Source organism: Oryctolagus cuniculus, chromosome 7, assembly GCF_964237555.1.
Source record: "Oryctolagus cuniculus chromosome 7, mOryCun1.1, whole genome shotgun sequence".
NCBI classification, from domain to species: Eukaryota; Metazoa; Chordata; class Mammalia; order Lagomorpha; family Leporidae; genus Oryctolagus; species Oryctolagus cuniculus.
In genome coordinates, this window is record NC_091438.1 from 77,385,725 (window position 1) to 77,405,986 (window position 20,262).

Consider the following 20,262-nt stretch of genomic DNA (forward strand, 5'->3'; position numbering starts at 1 on the left):
ATAACTTTTAATCCAACTAAGCCTAGAATTGTAGGGATGGAAAGGATAAATTTTGCAATGGCTTACTGGAAGTAATTATGACGAAAAGGGTAACTCCCCCTTTTACCCCTCAGCTTCTAGTCCTATATATTCTAGCTCTAGGGTCTAAGGCAAATATATCAGCCAATGTATATCTTTCATCCTGCAGCACAGTGCTGTCCTGAAGGCTGTTCTCAACTGATGCTTACATGAATGTTTCAGAGGTCTTGTTAATGATCTATCAGGCTGATTGCTTCTAAATGATATGAGAGAGAGAGAAAGGTCATAAAAATAAAAAATGGATCATGTGATCATTTGTACATTGGTGTACCTCCTTTGCTACAGAATAGGATCCATGGTCCAAGGTGATATTATACGTAATTCAATGTAGACAAATCAGACATTCTCTAAGTCTTTAGGTGGTAGAAGTATTGCAGGCAAGGGAGGCAATCTCACATAGAGTAGTTATTGATTCCAGGAAGGATGGTATATTTAGCTTCCCACTAGAGAGGTTACATGGTCTCTGAGATATGGCACCATGTCAAGGGCTTAGCATTAATATCTGCTGCTGACAAGTTGGACATTTAGCAATGGACTAGTTAGAACAATCTTGGATTCCAGACGGACTCAATTCCTCTACTATCGATATCCTATTCATGGATCAATTCCATAAGCCTTAGAATGGCTGAGAGGACACCATCCACAGGTGATAGCCACCTGAGTTGTCCTGTTAATTGAACTGTTTAATGATTCCTCATACTGAATGCTCTCCTGTGGGCAATGACATGAGAACATAAAGAGCTGCACATCTTGCACTCATTCACATAGGTTATCTACATGGCTCTTCCCTAGACTTCCTTGTATCCAATTTTCTTTAATACTGGAAAAATTTACAAGATTATAATGCTATGTCAATGGCATAGCATTTCTGCCAGCAGAAGTACATGAATAAGACAGCTCAGCTGGTGGCTCTGCTCACATGTAGAGACAAGACAGTCACTTTAGCCAGGGAGCATGGTCAGCAGTTCAGTCTAGTGTGGCTCCTTAGTCACTTGTCTGGCCCAGCCATGGAGCTCAGCCTAGATCCCTGTTCAGGCACAGAACAAACCTGTAATTCTACCTAATGCTAGGGCATAGCTTCTTTTTACCTGACCAGGGGATCCAAACAGTGACCTCACCCAGCCTTGGAGCCCAGCCTCCAGCATTGCCCAGGCAGGGAAAAAACCCAAGTGTCCCTACCTAACTGGAGAATAGCCTGTATCTGCAACTAATGAGGGATCCTGGCCAGCTACTCCATCAGTCAATTCCATCCAAGCATGGGGCCCAGACCACAGTTCTGCTCAATCATGGAGTTGCAACATTGGCACCACTAGGCCGAAGAGCACAGAGGCCCTGTTTGATCAGAGGCCATGACAAAGCCCAGTCCCTGCCCAACCACAGGATCCAGCCAGTGGCACTGCCCAACAGGAAAACCTATCTGGTAGCCCCACCTGATTGTGAAGCTCAGCCAGCAGACACTCCTAACAAGGGATTCACTCAGTGCCTGCACCTGACCTTAGAGCATAGCTAGCAGCCCTGCGCATCTAGACTTCAATAGCAAACCCTGGCCTGCTCATGAACGCTATCATATGGCCTGTCCAGAGCTGCAGGCTGGACTGACTAGTGAAAGCCTTTTCCTGCTTAATCAACCTATAAAGGCTGGAAGAGTTAACCACTTCCTCAAATGCCCAGACATCAACAAATGATCACAACAAAACAGGAAAACATGAAACCCTGCAGGAAACTAATGAAGTTCCAATAACTGACCCTAAAGAAATGAAAACCTATGGGTGAATAATCTTCTTAAAAAAGTTTGGTGAACTATAGGAAAACGTAGAGAGCAGGGGCCAACGCTGTGGCATAGTGGGTAAAGCCACTGCCTGCAGTGCTGGCATCCCATATGGGCACTGGTTCGAGTCCCGGCTGCTTCACTTCCAATCCAGCTCTATGCTATGGTCTGGGAAAGCAGTAAAAGATGGCCCTAGTCCTTGGGCCCCTGCACCCATGTGGGAGACCTGGAAGAAGCTCCTGGCTTCAGATTGGCTTAGCTATGGCCATTGCAGCCAATTGGGGAGTGAACCAGCAGATGGAAGACCTCTTTCTCCCTCTCTGCCTCTCCTTTTGTTTCTGTATAACTCTTTCAAATAAATAAATAAATAATTTTTTTAAAAAAAGAAAACATAGATAGGCCGGCGCCGTGGCTCACTAGGCTAATCCTCCGCCTAGCGGCGCCGGCACACCGGGTTCTAGTCCCGGTCGGGGCGCCGGATTCTGTCCCGGTTGCCCCTCTTCCAGGCCAGCCCTCTGCTGTGGCCAGGGAGTGCAGTGGAGGATGGCCCAGGTGCTTGGGCCCCGCACCCCATGGGAGACCAGGAAAAGCACCTGGCTCCTGGCTCCTGCCATCGGATCAGCGCAGTGCGCCGGCCGCGGCGGCCATTGGAGGGTGAACCAACGGCAAAGGAAGACCTTTCTCTCTGTCTCTCTCTCTCACTGTCCACTCTGCCTGTCAAAAAAAAAAAAAAAAAAAAGATAATTAATAAAATTAGGAAAATATACTGCAAAAAATGTGACATTCAACAAAGAAACAAAAACAAGGAAGCAGAAATCACAAAAAGAAAGTTAAAAAAGGATAGAAATCCCAAGGCTGAAGAACACAATGACAGCACTGTAAAATTCAAGAAAGCTTCAACAGCAGACTTGATCAAGCAGAAGAACTGGTGAACTTGAAGATAGGTCATCTGAAGTTATTCAATCAGAGAAGAAAAGATAATTTAAAAACAGTAAAGAAAGCCTACAGAATTTATGAGACATAACCACACAAAACAATAAAGCTAACAATATATACACCATGGGAATCCAAGAAAGAGAGTATATAAATTTTTAATACATTTAAAGAAATAATGGCTGTGAATAGTAGCCTCCTCAGCAGTGTTTTTAACCTGTTGCTTGTATGGGTTGTCTTAAGAAACCTTGGAGAGAGCCCTTTCCAATGGGTCTTCATGTCTCTGACCTGGTGCAGCTGTCAGCCCCAGCTAGGTATGTTGGGTTCCAAGCCCCAGAGTATGGTGGCCAAGGTTCGTTCACATTGGTTAAGTCATCAAGTCTGTCTGCACCAAGCTTCAGAACAAGGACTGAGGCCCAACATAAGGCCAAATTCAAGTTCCTTGGCCACCAGAATATCCAGATCTCAAAGAAGTAGGGCTTTACCAAGTTTAATGTGTATGAATTTGAATACACAGTAGATGAGAAGTGGCTCATCCAGATGGCTGTGGGGTCAAATACGTGCATGGTCCTTGGAACAAGTAATGTGTCCTTGTGAGAGTTTCCACTATGCTTACTCCTTAACCATGCCAAGAAATAAGTCTTCTTTCCTTTCAAAAAGAAGAAGAAATGAAGGAGCAAGGAAAGAAGGCTAAAAACTTCCCAAGTGTGGGGACAGAAATGGGTATCTAGATTCATAAAGTCCAAATTCCCAAAAAGGCTGAAACTGAGAAGGTACACACTGACATATTGTCATTAAGTTATGAAAAGTCAAAGACAGAATTTTGAAAGCAACTAGAGAAAAGCAACTAATCACCTACAAGGGAGCATCTACAAGATAATCAGCATATTTCTCAGCAGAAACGTTGTAGGACAGGAAAGAGTGGAGGATACATTTAACATACTGAAAGCAAAAGGTTACAAATCAAGAATATTATACCCAGTAAACTGTTGATAAACTCTTTCCCAAACAAGCAAAAGTTGAAGCACTTCATCACCAACAGATCTGTCTTAAATGCTAACATGAATTCCTTTCCTTTTTTTAAATAAAAAGATTTATTTATTTGAAAGGCTGAGTTAGAGAGAGAGAGAAGAAGAGACAGAGATATGGAGAGAGAGAGAGAGATCTTCCATCTGCTAATTCACTTCCCAAATGGCCACAATGGCCAGGGCTAAAGTCAGGAGCCAGGAGCTTCTTCTATGTCTCCTACATGGGTGCAGGGACCTAAGGACTTGGGCACTCTTCCACTGCTTTCCCAAGCACATCAGCAGAGAGCTGGATTGGAAGCAGAGCAGCCAGGACTCAAACAGGTGCCCATATGAGAAGCTGGCATTGCAGGTGGCAACTTTACCTGCTATGCAGCAATGCCGGCCAAGGGTTTTTTTTCAAAATAATTAATTTATTGGCAAGGCAGAGACAATGAGAGATAGACAGAGAAACAGAGTGAGCTCCAATCTGCTGGTTCAACCTACAAATGCCTGAAACAACTAGGGCTGGGCCAGGCTAAAACCAGGAGCCAGGAGCTCAATCCAGGTCTCCCACATGGATGGCAAGGCCTAAAGAACTTGAAACATCACGTGCTTCCTCTTTGGGTATACACTAGTAGGAAGCGAGAATCATGAGGAGAACCAGGACTTGAACTCAGACATTCCAAGAAGGAATTTAGGTTTTTCAACTGGATATTAACCACTAGGTCAAATGTCTGTCCTCATGGAGTTCTTCATGTTGAAATAAAGGATTTTAATTAACTGTGAAAACACAGATGTTTAAGATTCAGGCCGGCACCGCGGCTCACTAGGCTAATCCTCTGCCTTGCGGCGCCGGCACACCGGGTTCTAGTCCCGGTTGCCTCTCTTCCAGGCCAGCTCTCTGCTGTGGCCAGGGAGTGCAGTGGAGGATGGCCCAAGTGTTTGGGCCCTGCACCCCATGGGAGACCAGGATAAGTACCTGGCTCCTGCCATCGGATCAGCGCGGTGCTCTGGCTGCAGCACGCTGGCCGCGGCGGCCATTAGAGGGTGAACCAATGGCAAAGGAAGACCTTTCTCTCTGTCTCTCTCTCTCTCACTGTCCACTCTGCCTGTCAAAAAATAAAAATAAAAAATTTAAAAAAGATTCAATGATAAAAGCAAGACAAATTCAGAATTCACTAATATTGTAAGGGTAGTACATAAATCACTAACTCGGGTATAACAGGTTTTTTTAAGTATATTAAAAACAACTATGGGGCAGGTTTTTGGCTTAGAAGAAACCAGACAGGATGTCTGTGTCCCATATCAGAGTGCCTGGGTTTGATACTCAGCTCTACATCTGACTCTAGCTTCCTGTTAATGCAGAACAGGGAGGCAGTGGTGATGGCTCAAGTGATTGGGTTTCTGCCACCCAAGTGAGAAATCTGAATTGAGTTCCTTGCTCTAAGTGTTGGTGTTCAGCCTGCAGTTTTTGTGGGCATCTGGGGGGTAAACCTGCTGGATGCTCTCTTTCTCGGACTCTCAAAAAATAAATAAATTTAAAAAGTATAAGAATTTGTTACTGTATACAGATGTAAATAAGATGTATATTGTGGTACCAAAACCATATATGTGGGGTCAGCACTGTGGTATAGTGGGTAAAGCCACTGCCTGCAGTGCTGGCATCCCATATGGGAGCAGGTTCTAGTCCCAGCTGCTCCACTTCCAATCTAGCTCTCTGCTATGGCTTGGGAAAGTAGCAGAGGATGGCCCCAAGTCCTTGGGCCCCTGCACCCACGTGGGAGACTCAGAGGAAGCTCCTGGTTCCTGACTTCCGATTAGCCCAGCTCTGGCCATTGAGGCCTTTTGGGGAGTGAACCAGCAGATGCAAGATCTGTATCTCTCTCTCTCTGCCTCTGCCTCTCTGTAGCTCTGTCTTTCAAGTAAATAAATAAATCTTTAAAAAAAAAAAAAAAAACATGAATGTGAGGAAAAAGGGAGAAAAGTTTGGGTTTTTTTATGTTACCAAGGTTAAGTTATCAGATTAAATGAAATGTTATATTTTATGTAAGCCTCATGGTAACTACAAAGGACAAATCTGTAATAGGTACACAAAAGTTAAAGAGAAAGGAACCAAAGCATACTATGACAAAAACTCATCAAATAAGAGAGGAAGACAGCAAGAGAGAAATAGGAACAAAAGAACTATAAAAGTCAGAAAACAAATTCAAAATGGTAATAGTATCAACTATTACCTATCAATAATTACTTTAAATGTAAATGAATTAGGATCTGGCATGTGGCACAGTGGGTTAAACTACTGTTTGTGACAGTGGCATCCCATATAGAAGTACTGATTAGAGTCCCAGCTGCTCTGCCAGCTTCTTACTGATTTGCCTAGGAAGGTAATAGAAGATGGCCCAGGTGGTTGGGTCTCAGCCACCCATATAGGAGGCCAGGATGGAGTTCCTGGCTCCTGGCTTCAGCTTGGCCTAGATCCAGCTGTTGCTGCCAGTTGGGGAGTGAACCAGCAGATGAAAGATCTCTTTCTCTGTGTCACTCTGCCTTTCAAACCAACAAATATAAATCTTTTTTTCAGAAAGCTAAAATTTTATCTTAGAAGTTTAGTCATGGACTAAAAAAAAAAAGAGGTCCCAGAATCTTGGGCTGTCAAAAATGCCTTCTACCCAACCCTAGTATCCTCCTATTCAGCCCTACAAAAATGTTAGTAGTTATAGAGAACAAAACCAGACACTTAATAAATTACATAGTTTTTCCAGGAAGTATATCATCATTTTGTTAAAGAAACTTTTATTAGGGGCTGGCTTTGTGGTACAGCAGGTTAAGTTACTGCTTGTGACACTAGCATCCCACATTTGAGTGCCAATTCAAGTACTGGGTACTCTACGTCTAATTCAGCTTCTTGCTGATGCATCCTGGGAAAGCAGTGGATGATGGTCCAAATACTTGGGCCCCTGCCACTATGTGGGAGATCCTTAGGGAATACTTGACTCCTGGCTTCAGCCTGGCCCAGACCTAGTTGTTGTGGCCATTTGGGAAGTTAACCAGTAGATGGGAGATCTGTCTCTTTGCCTTTCAAATAAATTAAACAAGCAAACAAACAAAAAACTTAAAAATAACCAGAGCCACTGGTAATAGAATTTGAAATTATGATCCCATCTCTTCTGGGTAATAGCTTGCTCAAAATTTTCTAGGCCTTCCTGCCCTTTAAATTATACTTTGGTTATTCTGTAATTGTGTTGTCAATCCAGTCAGAACAAAATCTGCTTGAAGCATCCTAGGTTTTAAAACTTCATTCTTCCTTTAGAGATACACATATTTAAGAATACCATTAGGGTCAGTATTGTGGTGCAGCAGGTTAAGCTGCTGCCTGTGACACTGGCATTCCATATGGGTGTCAGTTTGAGTTCCAGCTATTCCACTTCCAATCGGCTCCCTGCTCATGTGCCTTGGAAAGCAGTGGAAGATTGCCCAGGTGCTTGGGCCTGTGCCACCCATGTGGGAGACCCAGAAGAAGCTCCTGGCTCCTGGCTTCAGCCTGGCCCTGTACTGGTCATTGCAGCCATTTGGAAAGTGAACCAGCAGATGGAAGTGAAGCAGCCGGGACTCAAACTGTTGCCCATATGGGATGCCAGCACTGCAGGCAGTGGCTTAACCCACTGCATCACAGTGCTGCTACCTGAATGAACTCTGTCAATGTAAGAATCTAGCCATGAAAATGCATGACAAGATTGGTAGCTAGACTAGAGATAGAAGATTGAAGAAGATATTTCCTTTTTTAGATTAGGGGAAACTTGAGCATGTTTAATGTTAATAAGTGTCTTAGCCCATTCTGGCTGCTGTTAACAAAATACCATAATCTGGGAACAAAAATTTATTTCTCACGGTTCTGGAGGCTGGAAAGTAAAGATGAAGGCATTGGTCGATTGGTGTCTGGTGAGGGCCCACCTCTGGTTCACAGGCAGTACCTTCCTGCTGTGTCCTTACATGGCAGAAGGGGTGAGTGGTCTCCCTTGGGCCTCCTTTCTAAGCGCACTGGTCCTATTCATGTTGGCCCTACTCTTATGACATAATCATTTCCAAAGGCCCTGCCTCCTCAAACCTTCACCTTGGAGGTTAAGACCTTAACGTATTAATTTTGGAGAGAGAGAGAGAGAGAGAGAAAACAAACATACATTCTGACCATGGTAGCAGGGAAAAGCCAGAATATAGGAGAAGACTGAGATACAGTTAAAAAGCAACTGATGAAAAAAATCTTGGAAGAAACAAAAAAATTCAAAACACAGATTACCTAGAAGGGTGGCTTTCACTGCGATGACGAAGAGGTCAACTAAATACAGATTCAAGTTTGTACACTTAGGGACAGAAACTTGCAGGAATTTTTTCTGATGGTTGCCATTTCTCATGGTTGCTCATGAAAGAGATGTGAAGTCCCCTGCTAGATGTGTTATGTGCCTACTTGTGGGTGTCACACCAACTTAAGAAATGCAATGAAGGTATACAGAAGGATTTTTAGGCAATGGTAGAAAATAACCAAAGTATACGTTAGAGTAAGGTTAAGCTACTTTATAGAGAGATCTTCAAGATTCAGTGGCTTCAGTAAAGACACAAGTTTATTTCTCACTCATGTAGTCGTCCAAGGAGGATGTTCCGAGTCACTTAGGCATCCAGGTTCCTTTTGGTTTTTCTGCCTGTGGTATTTTCCTCATTTGCATGGCTGCAGTAGGGTTGCAGGAAATTCCAGCTCTAGGGAAAGGGAAAAACCTTGGAGGAGCAAGTATATAAAATTTGGATGTTCAAGCTGAAGTGGCACAAAGCAGTTCTGCTCCTGTTCTGCTGGCAAGGGCTTTGTCCCTGGAGGGTCTGAGAAACATAGTATCTGGCCATGGGCCCAGTTAAAACTCTGTTATGGGGGCCAGCACCGTGGCTTACTTGGCTAATCCTCCGCCTGCGGCGCCGGCATCCCATATGGGTGCCGGGTTCTAGTCTCGATTGCTTCTCTTCCAGTCCAGCTCTCTGCTGTGGCCCGGGAAGGCAGTGGAGGTGGCCCAAGTGTTTGGGCTCCTGCACCCGCATGAGAGACCAGGAAGAAGCACCTGGCTCCTGGCTTTGGGCTGGCGCAGCGCCGGCCACAGCGGCCATTTGGGGAGTGAACCAACGGAAGGAAGACCTTTCTCTCTGTCTCTCTCACTGTCTATAACTCTACCTGTCAAATAATAATAATAATAAAAAACTTCTGTATGTAAAAGAGCAAAGAACTGATTTTGGTGCAAAATCAGTAGCTTCCATCCCAGCATGGTTATATTCTTTTCTCTAGCAATATTTAATGGCTTAAGGATAGGGGAGAAAAAAGGACAGTTAATGGATTTAGCAATTTCCCCATATAACTATAGAACCAGAAGTCTTAGGTTAATAACAAGGGAATAGCAAGAGAATCTTAGGTTAATAGCAAAGGAATGATCTGAAGTGATAATTCATCATCATATCTAGGCTGAATAAGAAACTAAATAATAGTAAGAGCTACAGCTAACATTTACAGATCTCCTACTATGTACCAGGTATTATTTGTACATGTACTGGCTTGTTTAACTCTCATAATAACCATTTGGGGTAGGTATCATGATTCCATTTTATAGTTCAGGAAACAAAGGCACAGAGAAATTAAGTAACTTGCCCAAAGTGACACACAAATTAGTGGCACAGTCATCCTACAAACTGGCCAAAATTAATCTGGTTCCAGAGCTCACTCTTGACCACAGAATTATACAGCCTCAAGGACGGCAGCTATTGTATACTGAGTATGTAGTCTACTCAGACAGTGTACTGATACTTAACATTTGTTATCCTCATTTAATCCTCACCAGACGCTTATAAGACAGACACTGCTTTTATTTTATATTTAAAGTGAATGAACACCGGCGCCGCGGCTCACTAGGCTAATCCTCCACCTAGCGGCGCCGGCACACCAGGTTCTAGTCCTGGTCGGGGTGCCAGATTCTGTCTCGGTTGCCCCTCTTCCAGGCCAGCTCTCTGCTGTGGCCCGGGAAGGCAGTGGAGGATGGCCCAAGTGCTTGGGTCCTGCACCCGCATGGGAGACCAGGAGAAGCTCCTGGCTCCTGCCTTCGGATCAGCACAGTGTGCCAGCTGCAGCGCGCCAGCCGTGGCGGCCATTGGAGGGTGAACCAATGGCAAAGGAAGACCTTTCTCTCTGTCTCTCTCTCTCACTGTCCACTCTGCCTGTCAAAAAAAAAAAAAAAAAAAAAAAGTGAATGAAGTTTAGTTATTTAATAACTGGGCCAAAGTAATGTAGCTTGTCTCCACCCCCATCCTAATGGGGTTTGCTGCTCCTGCTTCCCTGCCCGCCCTTGGGCAAAGTTTTAAAAGGGCCTGTTCCTGAACATGAGCTCTCTTGGCTCCTCTCCTGCTCTCTTGGCTCCTCTCCTCCTCTCATCTCTCTTCTCTGTTTCTCTCTCTCTCTTACAGTCTCTTTCTCTCTTTTTCCCTCTTCGCCCCTTCCCTCCGGTCTACTGAGTTTTCCCCAATAAACCCCTTTCCTTAAAAACAAAAACAAAAACAAAAACAAAGTAATGTAGCTTGTAAGAGAGAAACCAGGGCCAAACTGAGATCTAACTTTAAAGCCTGCTTACTTCTTTAAAAATTTTTTATTTGAAAGGTAGTGCGCACTAACCTGCACACAAGAGATAGAGAAAGAGACAGAGAGAAAGAGAGAGAGAGAGAAACAATCCTCCTTCCAACCACTGGTTTACTCCCCGAATGCCCACAACAGCCAGGGCTAAGCCAGATTGAAGCTAGCAGCCTGGAACTCAAATCAACTCTTTCACATGGCAGGCAGGGACTCATATATTTGAGCCACCAGTGCTGTCTCCCAGGGTCTATATTAGCATGAAGTTGAAGTCAGGAGCAAGACTTGGGATTGGTCTTTTTTCTTCTAGTCATACCATCATTATCTGTTAGACTTTTAACATTGAATGACTTCATTGACTTGCTGAAAATCAATTAAATATTTATTTTTGTATATTATATAGGTAAATAAATTATATATCATATACTCTGTCCTACTGATAAACTTGAGAATTGTCTTCTTGGTTCTACTGATATTCCATCCTTTAAATAATTCTTGAAACAAGTTTGTGCAAGTTCTCCAACTTCGTTCTTTTTTTAAAAAAAGTATTTTTATTTATTTGAAAGACCACTCACACTCACACACACACACACACACACACACACACATCATTCATTGCCTGGTTTACTCCCCAAATGCCTGCAACAGACAGGGCTGAGCCAAGCTGAAGTCCAGTCCAATACTCAGGATCTCCCACATGAGTGGCAGGGACCAAAGTACTACAGCCATCATTTGCTACCTTCCATGTCAAACTTCTACTGTTTAGAATTATCTTTAATTTTGTATATTGATCCTGTGAGTTTGCTAATAAAATCACTTACTAGTTCTAGTAGGTAGTTTGAAAATCCCTTAGGATTTTCTACATTTATAATCATGCAATCAACAAATAAAGATTTACTTCTCCCTTTATGTTTGCCTTTCATTGTTCCCTTGCCATATTGTACTGTTTAGTACCTCCACTAGAAAATAAAGAGAAGTGATGAAAACAGACATCCTTGCCTTATTGCTGATCTCAGGGGGAGAAAGCATTAATTTTTAAAAAACATTTGGTACAGCCAGCGCCACGGCTCACTTGGCTAATCCTCCGCCTGCAGCGCTGGCACACCAGGTTCTAGTCCCACCAGGTTCTAGTCCCGGTCGGGGTGCCGGATTCTGTCCTGGTTGCTCCTCTTCCAGGCCAGCTCTCTGCTGTGGCCAGGGAGTGCAGTGGAGGATGGCCCAAGTGCTTGGGCCCTGCACCTGCATGGGAGACCAGGAGAAGCACCTGGCTCCTGGCTTCGGATCGGTGCAGTGCGCCGGCCGTAGCGACCATCTGGGGAGTGAACCAACAGAAGGAAGACCTTTCTCTCTCTCTCTCTCTGTCTAAACTCTGTCAAAAAAAATCATTGGTACAAAAGTAGCTCTGTTAGGAGTTGGTCAAGTAAATATTATGGGCTTTGTAATAGCTGTACAGTCTATCTGAACTGTGAGTACTCAATCTTGTTATTACAGTGTAAATCAGCAACAGACAATATAGAAACAAATTTTATTTTCAAATCAGGGACGGGCTAGGTTTGGCCTGAGGGATTTAGTATGTTAATCTCTGGTCTATGTTTACAAGGGCTATCACTTCTTTGCATATAATATTCTTGTTATGTTTTCATATTATGATTACATTGGTCTTATAAAATAAGCTGTGAAATTTCCCCTCCTTTATTTTCTGAAAGAGTTTCTGTAAAACTTTTATTATTTCTTGCTTAAATGTTTGCTAGCCTTTGCCAATAAAGCTACCTGGGCCTGAAATATCTTTTATGGAAATGTTGTAAATTCAAATACAACTTCTTTCACAATAAAAACTATTTAGATTTTTAAACTTATTTGATTTTAAAATTCATCTGTGTTAGCTTTGGTAAGTTGTGTTGTTCAAGGAATTATTTCATTTCATCCATGTAAGTCAAATTTAATGGCATTAAAGGTCTTCTAAATATTCCATAATCATATATGTAAATGTATAGAGGCTCTGTCACACTCCTTTTTCATTCTAAATATTGATAATTATATATTGATAATATATATTTCAATATATATATATCTATATATTTCAATTTTATTAAAACTTTGAATATTTAATTTGTAATATATTTTTTCTCTTGATCAGCTTTACTAGTTTATTTTTTTATGTAAAAGTTTTATTTATTTGAAAGGCAGAATGACATGGGGAGAGGGAGAGATTTTTCATCTGCTGGTTAACTTCTCAAATGGCTACATTAGATAGGTCTGGGCCAGGCTAAAGCCAAAAACCAAGAACTCCTAAATACATGGTGGCAGGGTCCTAAGTACATGGGTCATCTTCTGCTGCCTTTCCAGGTACATAAGCAGGAAGCTGGATTGGAAGTGGAACAGCCAGGACTTGAACCAGCTCTCTGATATGGATGCTAGTGTTGCTAGCAGTGACTTAAAACCCCTGTTACCACAATGCCAGTCCCTGCAAGTATTTTTAATACACCAACTTTTAGGTGTGTTAATTTTCTTCTCTTTTTTGTTTTAAAGATTTATTTATTTATTTATTTGAAAGGCAGAGATATATATAGAGAGGGAGAGAGAGATGAGAGATGAGAGATGAGAGATGAGAGAGAGAGAGAGAGAGAGAGAGAGAGAAAGGAATCTCTTCTGTCCGCTGGTTTACTCCCCAAATGGCTGCAATGGCCATGGCTGCACTAGGTCAAAGCCAGGTGCCAGGAGCTTCCTCTGCATCTCCCATGTAGGTGCAGGGGCCCAAGGACTTTTGCCATCTTTCACTGCTTTCTCAGGAATTAGCAGGGAGCTGGAACCAAAGTGGGGCAGCCAGGACTCATCTGGTACCCATGTGGAATGTTAGTATTGCAGGTGGCAGCTTAACCTGCTGGGTCACAGCACCGAGAGCTCCATGGTCACTGATTTTTTAAATGGGCCAACACTGTGGCATAGTGGGCAGAGCTGCTGCCTTTAGCACTGGTAACCCTTATGGGCACCGGTTCAAGTCCTGGCTGTTCTACTTCCAATCCAGCTCCCTGCCAATGTGCCTGGGAGAGCAGTGGAGGATGGCACAAGTACTTGGGCCCCTGCATCATGTGGGAGACCCAGAAGAACCTCTTGGCTCCTGGCTTTGTACCAGCCCAGTTCTGGCCATTGTGGCCATTTTGGGAGTGAACCAGTGGATGGAAGAGCTCTGTAACTGCCTTTCAAATAAGTAGAAAAATCTTCAAAAAATAAAAAAAGGAAAGTATTGCTTAAAAAAATAAAAACAACTTTTAATTATTTTCAAATTTATCTTAGAGGGAGGCAGGGGTACATGGAGAGAGATGGGGTGTGATAACTTCTTTTCACTGAAGCCTATAATGGCAGGAATTGGACCAGGAGCTGGGAACTCAATCTAGGTCTTCCACATGGGTGGCAGGACCTCAATCACTTGAGCTATCATTGCTGCCTCCCAGGGTCTGCACTGGGAGAAGCTGGAGTCAGGAGCTGGGAACTGAACTTAGGTGCTATGATATGGGACACAGGCATCTTAACTGCTAGTCTTACTGCTTGCTTGAGATCACTGATTTTAAACCTTTCCTCTTTACTAATATAAGCATTTAAAACCATAAATTCCTCTTTAGCTGTACATCACAAATTTAACTTGTGTTTTTATATCAAAAATTAAAAGTAATTTAAAATTCTCTTTATATATAGTCTTTGACTCAGGGTTATATAGTGGGGTGATTTAATATTTGAAGATTTTCTAGATATGTTGTTATTGATACTTACTTTAATTATATTACAATCAGAAAATCTCTAACAAGATGGTTTAAGTCTTCTGAAATTTACTGTAATGTAAATTGTGGCCCACTACATGGTCCCTAAACATTCCTTGTGTACTTGAAAAGAATGTATATTCTGTAGTTGTTAGATTCCTCCCCATCTGCTCACTCATGATGTTCATCTTCTCCTTTAAACCCTTGAAGATACTTGCAGTTGTTACATATTTTATAGTCTTTGTTGGCTAATTCTAACATCTAGGGGTCATCTTGGGGCTAGTTTCTACTGGCTATCTTTTCTTTAGGTTATGAGTCATATTCTTCTATTTTTTTCATCTGTCTAGTGTATGTTGGATATTTTTACTAAAATATAATAGCAATTCTGGATTATGATACCTTCCTTTAAATAGTAAATGATTGAATCAAATTATACACAGATGATTTTCTCAGGCTTGGTTATATTTTTTGGTTTTGACTTCGTTCTATGGTGTAGCCATTATAGCTTCATCTTATTTCTAAAATTTGGCTTTAATGGATTTCAATTGCATATAGAGACACTCAGCAAGTATCCTGTTCCATGGCTGGGCCAAAACACCAACATATCCCAGCACTGTGCAACTTTTGGCATCTTGTTTTTCAGACCCATAGTAGTATTATTAAGTCTTGCAAATTTCATCTACCATATGTAAGTTCTGCCCTTCACAAAGGATGTGAGAGAAACCTTAGTCTTCCATGGTTATACTCTCTGCAAAGCTTCTTCATTTCTGGTTTCTGTCCACAAATTAAAGCCACCAGAGTAGCCTCCTCAGTTCAGCATGATCGCCATTCCACTTTGGGGTTACTTTTGGTATTACAACTACAAATGGGGAGTATAACCCTAATCTGAGCGTCTAGGCAAATAGTGTGGCCATCCATGAATATCTAACTTCTATTGGAGATTAATAGTCTTGTGCTTCCTGTAGTTAATTATCTAGAAAGAGCCACCTTGCATATTTTATCCAGTTTTATAATTGTATAGGATATAAGGGAATACTAATACCATTTATTCCATCATGGCTGGATGTCTAAGTTTACTTACTCAAAGCCCATATTCTTTTTTTAAAGATTTTTAAAAAGCTTTATTTATTTATTTATTTATTTATTTATACATTTATTTGAAAAGTAGAGAAACAGATATCTCTTATCTGGTGATTCACTCCTCAAATATCCATAACACCCAGGGCTAGGCCAGAGCCAAGCAAGGAGCCAGGAGCCATGAATTCAATTCAGGTCTTCTACATGGGTGGCAGGAACTCAACTACTTGCTGTCCTCCCATAGTGCATATTAGCAGGAAGCAGTAATTAGAAACAGAGGCAGGGTTTGAACCCAGGCACTCTGATATGGGGTACATGTCCCAAACAGCACCCTAACAGCTGCACCAAACACCCGACCCCCAAAGTTCATGCTTAACCACTTTGGCAAATCACCTCTTTACATGTATATTGGCAGAAAATGGTAAAGGTAAAAAACTTTTCAATAATGTAGAAAAACATCAACCGAGATCAGAGAGTATGAGAACTGAAAGGACACCAGGTTGATGTAGAGACAGAGATGCTAGAACAAAAGATTTCAGATCAAACACACCCTGCTATGGCCACAGGTATGCAGAGCTGAGCCAGAATAGTTTCTCCACATTTAGCAGAAAGAATGATTTGCTAGCAATCAGATTCTGATGACTTTTTTTTTTAATGTTTATTTTCATCTATTTGAAGGGCAAAATGAGGGAGATGGTGAGAGCAAGAGAAAGAGTGAGAGCTCCCATGTGCTGGTTCTCTCCCCCAGATACCTGCAATTTGGGCTGGGCTGAAGCCAGGAACAATATTCAGGTCTTCCATGTCAGTGGCAAGAAACCAATTACTTTGGGGCCGGTGCTGTGGCTCAGTGAGTTAACGCCCTGGCCTGAAGTGCCGGCATCCCATATGGGCACCGGTTCTAGTCCTGGCTGCTCCTCTTCCGATCCAGCTCTCTGCTATGAGAGCAGTAGAGGATGGCCCAAGTCCTTGGGCTCCTGTACCTGCGTAGGGGACCGGAAGAAGCTCCTGGCTCCTGGCTCTGGATTGGTGCAGCTCCAGCCGTTGCAGCCATCTGGGGAGTGAACCAGTGGATGGAAGACCTCCCTCTCTGTCTCTACCTCTCTCTGTCACTCTGCCTGTCAAATAAATAAAATTAAAAAAAATCAATTACTTGAGCCATCATCACTGACTCCCCAGGTCTGCAACAGCAGGAAGGAGTCAGGAGACAGAGCTGAGAATCAAACCCAGGTACTCTGATGGCAGGACACAGGTGTGTCTTAACCACTAGGCTAAATGCTCACCCCAAGATTTAGAAGGCTTATATATGCCTTACTAATTGTGTGGTACTATTTTTATTCTACCATAAAGCCAATCATGTATAAATGGAGTAACTAATTCAAAGTCCATTTCTTGATACAACAAATCATAACTTTTATCATTATAATAAATAATTCTACCTGTAAAACAAAAATAATGTCTCTACTTCATAGGGTTGTTATGAGGATTAAATGAGCTAATATTACATGCCTAGAATAGTTTCTGAAAATACAGTCAATAAAAGTCAGTCATTACAATTATGAGCCTGTCACATGGCTTTTAAATTTCTATTATTAACTTGTAAAATAAGTATTACTAGGAAATCAGTGAAAAATATGGTAGTCTGGAAATTTGAGTTAGTCAATGTACTTACACATTTTTAGCAATAAGTTTGACATAACAAACACAAATAAAATAGTAAGTTTAAACCAAAAATAATAAAACTAATTTTCACTCTCAATATAACTATTTTTAGAAGAAAGGACTTTCTTTAGAAATATTAAAATATAAAATTTATTCAAAAGCAATAAAATAACTGTTTCTATGAAGTATGAGCTACAAAAATAATAAATGCAGCATACTACCAAAAATTCCATTTTCCATCACATCAATATCTTCTTTTAATTATAAATTTTCTCCCTAGAATAATGTAAAATAATAGATTAATATCTGAAATATTTTTATATTGACAGCATTAAAATCCACTATAATAAACAGGAGTATAATTTAAAGCAAGCATGCAAAATTCTTAGTAAACTGAAAAATGAATCATTAACAAGTTAATAGTGGACCACACAGATATAAAAAGTAATTTTGGTTTGGTGGGATAAGAGGTAGGAGTACAAAGTTGAACTAGAGAATTTAAAACTCAAAAACAGGGGACATAAAACTAAGATATTTAGGAGCCAGCATGTGACATAGGAGGTTAAACCATAACACCAGCATCCCGTGTTGGAGTGCTGGTTTGAGACCTGGCTCCTCCTTTTTTGATCTAATCCCCTGCTAATGCTCCTGGAAGACAGCAGACAACAGCCCAAATATTTGGGTCCCTGCCACCCATGTGGGAGACCAGGATAAAGCTCCTGGCTCCTGGCTTTGGCCTAGTCAAGCCCTGACTGTTGCAGCCATTTGGGGGAATGAACTAGTAGACGGAACATCTCTCTCCTTCTGTAACTCTGCCTTTCAAATAAGTAAGTAAATCTTTTTTTTTTTTTTAAATATAATTACAAAAAACATAAAAAGCTAAAATGAAAGACAAAAACATCTCTCTGTTCGGCCAGGAAGTTAAGATACCCTGCTGTGTCTCACACTGGAGCACCTGGGTCCAATATTCAGCTCTGGCTGCTGACTCCACCTTCCTGCTAGGGCAGACCATGGAAAGCAACAATGATGGCTCAGGTAATTGGGTTCTTGCCAACCCATGGGAGACCTGGATTGTGTTTCCAGATCTAGCTTCGGCTTAGCCCAGTCCAGAGCATCTCGGGCACTGTGGGAAGTGGACGAGTAGATGGAAGCTTGTTCTTTCTCTCAAAGAAAAAGACGAAGCAAACAAAAGACTATCTGGCTGATAATTCTACTAGATTTCCTTAGTGTATTTATACTTTCTACTCTTCAAGATAACTATGTCATATACCTTGCTCTTTTTAAAATTCCTAATATATTTATTTGAGAGGCAGAGAGGAGAGACAAAGTGAGCTCTCATCTGCTGGTTCAGTCCCTAAATGCCCACATCCCAGGGGCTGGGCCAGAGCTAGAAATATAATCCAGATCTCCTAGGTGGATGGCAGAAACCCAATTACTTCAGCCATCACCACTGTCTCCCAGGGTCTGCTGGAGTCAGAAGCTGGCATAGGCAATCAAATACAGGTACTTCCATATGGGGCATGGGTGTCTTAACCACCAGGTTAAATGCCTGCTCTCACATTTGCTCTTAAATCTCCAATATATTATTCTAACTTAGCTAATATTTCTGGTTCTTATTTCACTAAGAAAATAAAGGCAATCAATCAATAAAGTCTTCTCCCATCAGTTAGTGTTAGCAGGTACTAGACTTGTTTATGTGCTCCCTTTGACTCTTAGTCCTTTCATTATGATCAATTGTGAACTGAAATTGATCACTTGGAATAGTGAGATGGCATTGGTACATGCCACCTTGATGGGATTGAATTGGAATCCCCTGGTATGTTTTTAACTCTATCATTTGGAGCAAGTCAGCTTGAGCATGTCCCAAATTATACATCTCTTCCCTCTCTTATTCCCACTCTTATGTTTAACAGGGATCACATTTCAGTTAATTTTTAACACTTAAGAATAACTGTGTATTAATTACAGAATTAAACCAGTCATATTAAGTAGAACAGACAAAAAAACTACTAAGAGGGATAATGTATTAAGTTGTTCATTAACAGTCAGGGCTATGCTGATCAAGTCACCGTTTCCTATAGTGTCCATTTCACTTCAGGAGGTTTCCTTTTTGGTGTTCAGTCAGTTGTCACCGATCAGGGAGAACATATGGTATTTGTCCCTTTGGGACTGGCTTATTTCACTCAGCATGATGTGTTCCAGATTCCTCCATTTTGTTGCAAATGACTGGATTTCGTTGTTTCTTACTGCGGTATAGTATTCTAAAGAGTACATATCCCATAATTTCTTTATCCAGTCTACCGTTGATGGGCATTTAGGTCGGTTCCAGGTCTTAGCTATTGTGAATTGAGCTGCAATAAACATTAGGCTGCAGACCGCTTTTTTGTTTGCCAATTTAAATTCCTTTGGGTAAATTCCAAGGAGTGGGATGGCTGGGTCGAACGGTAGGGTTATCTTCAGGTTTCTGAGAGTGATCCAACATGGGAAGTGAGATACTCAGCAGACTCATAGAATGGCAGATGTCCTAAATAGCACTCTGGCCTCAGAATCAGCCCTAAAGGCATTCGGATCTGGCTGAAAAGCCCATGAGAGTATTTCAGGCATGGAAAGCCAAGACACTCTGGCAAAAGATCTCTGCGAGTGAGATCCCAGTGGAAAGAACAGGTCTTCAAAGAAGGAGGTACCTTTCTCTGAAGGGAGGAGAGAACCTCCACTTTGACTATGACCTTGTCTAAACAAGATAAGAATCGGAGAACTCAGAGGGCTTCCATAGCCTTGGAAACTCATGACTGGAGCATAGGGAGACTACTGATGCCATAGACAGGAGTGTCAATTGGTAAAGTCAACAACAGGAGTCACTGTGCACTTACTCCTCATGTAGGATCTCTGTCCTTAATGTGCTGTGTATTGAGATTTAATGCTATAACGAGTACTCAAACAATATATTTCACTTTGTGTTTCTATGGGGGTGCAAACTGTTGAAATCTTTACTTAATGTATACTAAACTGATCCTCTGTAAAAAAAAAAAAAAAATTATCAACTCCCAACTTGACTCTCACTGGGATTAAACATGACAATAGGTCTGATCTGATTTATCATCATTTAAAAAAAAATCATCTATTATTTTTCACTTTATGTTTCTGTGTGGGAGCAAACTGTTGAAATCCTTACTTAATGTATACTAAGCTGATCTTCTGTATATTAAGATAATCGAAAATGAATCTTGATGTGAATGGAAGGGGAGAGGGAGTGGGAAAGGGGAGGGTAGTGGGTGGGAGGGACGGTATGTGGGGGAAGCCATTGTAATCCATAAATCGTACTTTGGAAATTTATATTCATTA

The 20,262-nt window shown here is 41.7% G+C and overlaps 1 protein-coding gene and 1 pseudogene across 12 annotated transcripts in view; one reads left to right on the forward strand and one right to left on the reverse strand.

The window, feature by feature from the left end:
* The first annotated feature begins 2,927 nt into the window (after nucleotides 1–2,927).
* On the forward strand, nucleotides 2,928–3,039 carry LOC127493821 (small nucleolar RNA SNORA70; annotated as a pseudogene).
* Nucleotides 3,040–8,381: 5,342 nt separating this feature from the next.
* The window catches only part of CCDC18 (coiled-coil domain containing 18), a 137,781-nt gene continuing 125,900 nt past the window's right edge, over nucleotides 8,382–20,262 (reverse strand). For 11 of the 12 annotated variants that reach the window (XM_008264871.4, XM_051857475.2, XM_051857479.2 and 8 more), the window contains one exon: nucleotides 8,382–8,532. In XM_008264871.4, coding sequence (XP_008263093.2) covers nucleotides 8,446–8,532 — 87 coding nt within the window. In that variant the 3' untranslated portion in view covers nucleotides 8,382–8,445. Of the gene's footprint in view, nucleotides 8,533–17,141; nucleotides 17,197–20,262 lie in introns of all 12 variants that reach the window. The other variant, XM_070078030.1, reaches the window with a different exon arrangement.